Source organism: Limulus polyphemus, unplaced genomic scaffold (genome assembly GCF_000517525.1).
Source record: "Limulus polyphemus unplaced genomic scaffold, Limulus_polyphemus-2.1.2 Scaffold1397, whole genome shotgun sequence".
Classification (NCBI taxonomy): domain Eukaryota; kingdom Metazoa; phylum Arthropoda; class Merostomata; order Xiphosura; family Limulidae; genus Limulus; species Limulus polyphemus.
In genome coordinates this window covers 246,068-252,376 of record NW_013667007.1, presented here as the reverse complement: position 1 = coordinate 252,376, position 6,309 = coordinate 246,068, and the positions used below count along the sequence as shown (strand labels likewise).

The window sequence follows — 6,309 nt, the reverse complement described above, 5'->3', positions numbered from 1 at the left end:
AGATGAAACTATATCAAGTCTCCAGTGGAGTAGGTACAGGTACATCAGGTTCATGAGCAACATATCTTATAGCAGATTGAAGGTTTGGATAAGAAATTTTCTTTTTATTTTGAATGTTGTAGCCTTGCACGTTACATAAGCAAAAATAGCAGTCGTCTCCGTGGTTTATAGGCTCACACCAGACCATTGGAATTCCAAAAGGCAAAGACTTTTTCTTACCTTTAGTCCATTGTCTCAACTTTTCGACACAAACAGTGCAAACTTTGTGCGGAGCCCATGATTTGTCTTGGTCTACAAGTTTTGTTCCAAAATACGTGTAATACGCTTTTTTGATGAATTCTATAATGTTTTACCTTTGTTTCGTTACAAAAAATTTACCACAAATATAACAGAATGTGTTTGGGTCATTTCCATAACCTCTTGTTGCATAGTGACAAATAAATAATATTGAAAAGAAAAAAATAATGTCAAAGTGCACGCACAAACAAATATTATCCAAAAGTGACATGTCATGCAACCTGTTAACCATTTATATACTAATGGTGTGTTTCTCATGGGTTCTTGAATGATCGATAAGACTCTCACCTCACCATTAGTCTAGAGAAATCTATAGTCAATGGTTGTCAACATTTTAAGCATAACAAAATGTGACCCAATTTCAGTGAAAATGATTCACATATGTAAAAGTAAAAGTACATAACAAAATGTGACCCAATTTCAGTGAAAATGATTCACATATGTAAAAGTAAAAGTACATATGGTGTTTTGTACATGATGGAGAAAAATGGATATCATTTTCGGATTCAGCGTACAGGAATTACTGTAGAACATGTAAAAATTTCAAGACCATAAAACCATCACAGGCCTGTGTAATCAGTGAGACGGGACAATTAAAATTATGCTGAATATTTTTAATTGTCACTATCACTTATAGGCTTTGCTGTGGGTACAGGATAATATTTTATGTGGTCAAATATCAAACAACCCAAAAAATGTATATTTTGGGCTCCTTTGTAGTAATATTTACAGCAGTCAAGGTGCAAATTGCCACAAATATAAATTATCATGTGCCAAACATAATGATATAGAAAAAAGTTGGATTTGCCCATTTTGAGTGTTTTTAGGGGGTCAGAGCTCACGAAAAGGGTGTAATTTTTGGGGTTTTGGTCAATTATTCTGTTGTAGTTTGACCTTTTTACATGGGATTTGGTATGAAGATATTTTTCTGTAGGTCACACGCATTGATAAACAAAAATGTTGGGCTCGCCCATTTTTACTAATTATAGGGTGGTCAAGATGCCACAAAAAGCATAATTTTAAGGGTTTTTTTTACAATTAATCCATCGTATTTTGGCCAATTTGGTATAAAGACACTTTTTTACTTGTCCCAAACAGAGATTTAAACAGTTTTGGAATTTTTGTCATTTTCTCACTTTTTCAGCAAGGAAAGCACAATTTTGGGGTTTCATGAACTATTCATGTGTATGTCAACCAACATAAACGGATTTGTTACAAAAGTACTTTCTTGCAGGTCACAAGCTGTGATATAGACAGTTTTCACTTCTATGTTTTTCACAATTTCTCTGGTGTCAAAATTGTCCACATTGGGATTGCACAGTAGAGACATGTTACATTTGCCTCCAAGTGTTGACCTCTTTAATTTTTTTTTATTTTGTAGATTTTCAAGATATAATTGTTTTATATCTCTAACTAAATCATCTTTGCTATTTTCAAAAAGTCTGTCAGTCATCAGGCATAAAAAAAGTCCATTATACAGTTTTTATTTACTTAGCTATACATAGGCCTACTTTTAAACTGTGAATTAATAAAACTTCCAAGTTAAAGTTGGAATTAAGAATTTATTACTTATACTTTGGCTTAACTGTATTTTTCATACAAGGATTATTAATGTACCAAATTTCCAGCATTTATTTGCACTGTATTTTGATTTTAAAATCATTAAAAGAATAAATTTAAAGCAGTGATACAGTATTGATATAATAATAATAATGTTGGTTAATTATAAAGTACAAATCTCAAGCAATCCATTATTATTTTAGTGCTGGCTGTGGAAGAACAGGAACAATATGTGCTATTGACTATGTATGGGGTCTAATGAGAATGGGGGTAAGTTTAGAATTTTTATTGGTCTTTTGACCCAGATTAGTAATCAATCCTATAGAAATTAGTGGCTTTTTGATCATTCAGCAAATGATAAAATCATTAAAACTACCTTTCACTGATGATATAGTATTAGAACTTTCAAACAATATAACTTTTGTGTTCATTGGTTCACCTCTTGCATAGAAATCTATATTTGAAAATTAGTTCTTTCTTATGTTTGTGTCAAGATTCTGTTTAAGTCCATTGCATTTTTCAAAGTAATTTACCCATACAAGACCTTTTTTCAGTACTGAACATGACAACACGCACTGGGAGACTTCCAATAAGTTATGTTTATCTTAGTCTCAGTTGCAATTGCAAGAATGGAAGGTGTGATCAGAAAGAGAGGTTGTCCAAAAATATTATAATACAACCAAAAGAAGGCAAGATAACTGTGAAGAAGAAGGAATAGTAAGAATGAGAAAAAACACTTTGTTGTTCTCATTGTAACCACTTTCGTTGTCTCAGTTAATTCACTGACCTCAAACAATGAAAGTCATAAGAAACAGTTGAAGAACGTTTATTGAATGGGCAGTATCCTAGATCTTATTAACATGTTGAAAACCTTTCTTACACTACAGATCAAGGTGAGAATGGAATGGCTCTGAACAAAAGTAGCCCTGATTTTGGAAGACTTTTCATCAACACCAATACAACATTTTGGGAGTTTCTTTGCATTTTTTAAAGGAAGAAATCGGATTTTCTTGTATATAAAGTTGCCACCAAAACATGGAAACTTCTGTATGATCAACACATGGTTTTAAGTTTAAAAGAAATTCATAAAAAAGAATGATCCAACTTATTTGTTTTTGTTTATCAGTTCTCTAAACTTTTCTTCTGCAGAGGTTTCACAGAGATAGTCATTCTATATTAAAAGATAAAAATGAAACATTGTTTCTCGGCACAGGTGCTTCTTTTTAAAATATGGTAGTTGAGTTTGAAAGTCAGATTTTTATACTTCTACATTTTTTAAGGATTGGTTAAGTTTGGCTGTAGTGATTATATCAGTAGTTTTATGATTTTGGTCAAATTGTTAAATCACATTGATAAGAGCTAAAGACATTTTCAAAATTTGAACTTTATACTACGTTTTAGTCTCATACAATATTAAATGTATACAACAATACAATATTTTGTTCTATTTTTTAAATCGGAAATTAATTTAGCTTATTATAACTAGAAGGAAATTAATTTAAGTCAAGATATTCATGGTTTACTGTTTCTTGTAATAGTACTTAATTATTCTTTAAATAAATAAACTACTGTGTGCATTCACTTTGAAGTTTTATTATTGACTAGATGTTGTTACTGTTTACAGAAGCTGAGTGAGTCATTCAGCTTGTACCAGCTTATTTCAGAAATGCGGCGACAGAGAATTGCCATGGTACAGACTAAGGTAAATCGTACAAATATTCTTAGCTGCATATTTAGTCTTTACTTAACCATTAACTAGCTATCAGGTTAAACATAACAAATGAAAATAAATCCACAGTCTACACTGTAAAACATTATGTTGTGGAATGTTACATTATGTCATTATAACACCAACTTTTAGTTGAAATTTTTAACTACCTACGTGTTATGATAATGATGAAAAATCATACATTTCATTTTTAAAGTGTTTTTCTATCTGTCTTGCTGTTATTTATAATTAGATATAAAGGGGGGGGGGAGATATTAGGATTATACAAATCTTTATTAATCACTTTTGATTTGTTTGTGTATACCCTTAACATGTAATGAACTGATGTAATGTTCAACAAGGTTGCTTTCTAATAAGTTTAAAAACTTCACATGCTTTATGTATATATATATATTACAAACTTTAATTTGTCACTGATTATAGCAGAATGATTACTTTTTCAGTATATTTGTTTGTCATGATTAGTAGCCCATACAAACACCCAAGTCTTAATTATTAATCATTATTTTTTTGTTTATAATTATTATTACTAGATCCTAGTTACTAATTACTGTATTGGCCGAATTATAATTTGATATTTTTTGATTAATAATTAGGCTGTAAAATTCATGGTTGTTTTATAATTGTGGCCTACCATAGGCTCCTTCCCCTTACTCTAGCTTGTCACATTCTTGGATGTCCAGATAGTATCCATCTACATATGAGTGTCAGATGTTTGCTCAAGGTCATTGCTAATTCTTGCAACTAATTCACCTGCACGCTGTTCAGTTATAGTACTGATTTTGCAGACCTAAAAAAAGGATATTTGACTTTTTTTCTTTCCCATGGTTTCTGAAAATGTGGGGATTGCCTTATAATCAGACCAATATGGTATTTTTTATCCTATGTTTTGAATGGTAATCTGCTTCCATTTTCAGGAAAGTCCTGAGAAGGACTGCATTGATGACAGAGCCAGAACTCAATCCTGGGTCTTGTTTTAGGAAGAATAGTTTCAAGTTGGTTCAAGTTCCAGTATCAAACCTTACCTCTGCTGTCACAAATACTACTTCTCAGGACGTTTCTGATGATAGCGGCAAATGAGCAGCTAAAACACAGGATTCAAACTACTTAGTAATTAGTACCTAGTAATAATAATAATAATTATAAAATAATAAGTAATTAATAATTCAGCTTGTTTGATCATACAGAACAATAATCATGATTTAGGTTTATCAGGTAAATTTTGGTCAAGATAATTTTTGATGGTTGAGTATATATTAGAAATGGTAAGATGGTTAAATGTAATAGATTTATTTATTTTAGACAACAAATAAGATTGCTCCTTGGAGTTAGATAGATTTTTATTTCTTCAGTACAAAGAAGTTTAACTTTGTGAATGACTGTTTTAGAAACTATTGTAGGATTGCATGTTATTATATAGAGAATAGTGTCAGCAGTTTGGCAGCAAGCTTTTTAGTGAAAAAGGTATCATTTCAAGAATAATAACTGTTACACATTTTTCTACTTGTATATTCATAATATTGCTGTTAGTTTCAAATCCTCAAAAGTAGTTTTTTTATAATTATGTAAATATTTTCCTTTGCTACTTTATTGTCCATAAAGTTTTCCAATTTGATATTTTCTTCTTTTACCATTGTCCATTGTGGTTTTCAAAGTATTGTGTCTGAATCAGAGGTTCCAATAGTTTATTTTTTGCATTAAAAGAAAAACAGTTATCAAAATGCTTAGAAATGTATTAAGAATTTCAAATGTTAATTTAAGTTGTCAAGAGTAGGAACTTGTTCATTAACAAATCATTTGACTGATGATTTTGTATTAACAACATCACCATACACTAAATTACATGCAGCTGTTGCACTAATTTAATTGTGGTTCATAATTGGCTTGTGAAAAGTGAAAAATGCCCCAACTTGCTGAAATGATTAGGTAGTTTTACATTACAGAAACAGATGATTCTATGACAATATAGTTTTACATTACAGAAACAGATGATTCTATGATTAGGCAGTTTTACATTACAGAAACAGATGATTCTATGATTAGGTAGTTTTACGTTAGAGAAACAGATGATTCTATGATTAGGTAGTTTTACATTACAGAAACAGATGATTCTATGACTATGTAGTTTTACATTACAGAAACAGATGATTCTATGACTATGTAGTTTTACATTACAGAAACAGATGATTCTATGATTAGGCAGTTTTACATTACAGAAACAGATGATTCTATGACTAGTTTTACATTACAGAAACAGATAATTCTATGATTAGGTAGATTTACATTACAAAAACAGATGATTCTATGATTAGGTAGTTTTACATTGCAGAAACATTATTCTATGACTGTAGTTTTACATTACAGAAACAGATAATTCTGTGATTAGGTAGTTTTATATTACAGAAACAGATGATTCTATAATTAGGTAGTTTTACATTACAGAAACAGGTGACTTTATAACTGTAGTTTTAAATTACAGAAACAGGTGACTTTATAACTGTAGTTTTACATTGCAGAAACAGGTGACTTTATAACTGTAGTTTTACATTACAGAAACAGGTGATTTTATGACTATGTAGTTTTACATCAGAGAAACAGATTATTCTATGACTATGTAGTTTTGCATTACAGAAATGGATGATTCTATGACTATGTAGTTTTACATCAGAGAAACAGATTATTCTATGACTATGTAGTTCTACTTTACAAAATAGTTGATTCTG

The 6,309-nt window shown here is 30.4% G+C and overlaps 1 protein-coding gene across 3 annotated transcripts in view; it reads left to right on the top strand.

Annotated features, from left to right (window-relative positions):
* LOC106463400 overlaps positions 1-6,309 on the top strand; it is an 88,496-nt gene that overhangs the window by 29,618 nt on the left and 52,569 nt on the right. For all 3 annotated transcript variants that reach the window (XM_022390880.1, XM_022390879.1, XM_022390881.1), the window contains 2 exons: positions 2,061-2,127; positions 3,482-3,559. In XM_022390880.1, the coding sequence (XP_022246588.1) occupies positions 2,061-2,127; positions 3,482-3,559 (145 nt within the window). The remainder of the gene's footprint in view (positions 1-2,060; positions 2,128-3,481; positions 3,560-6,309) is intronic.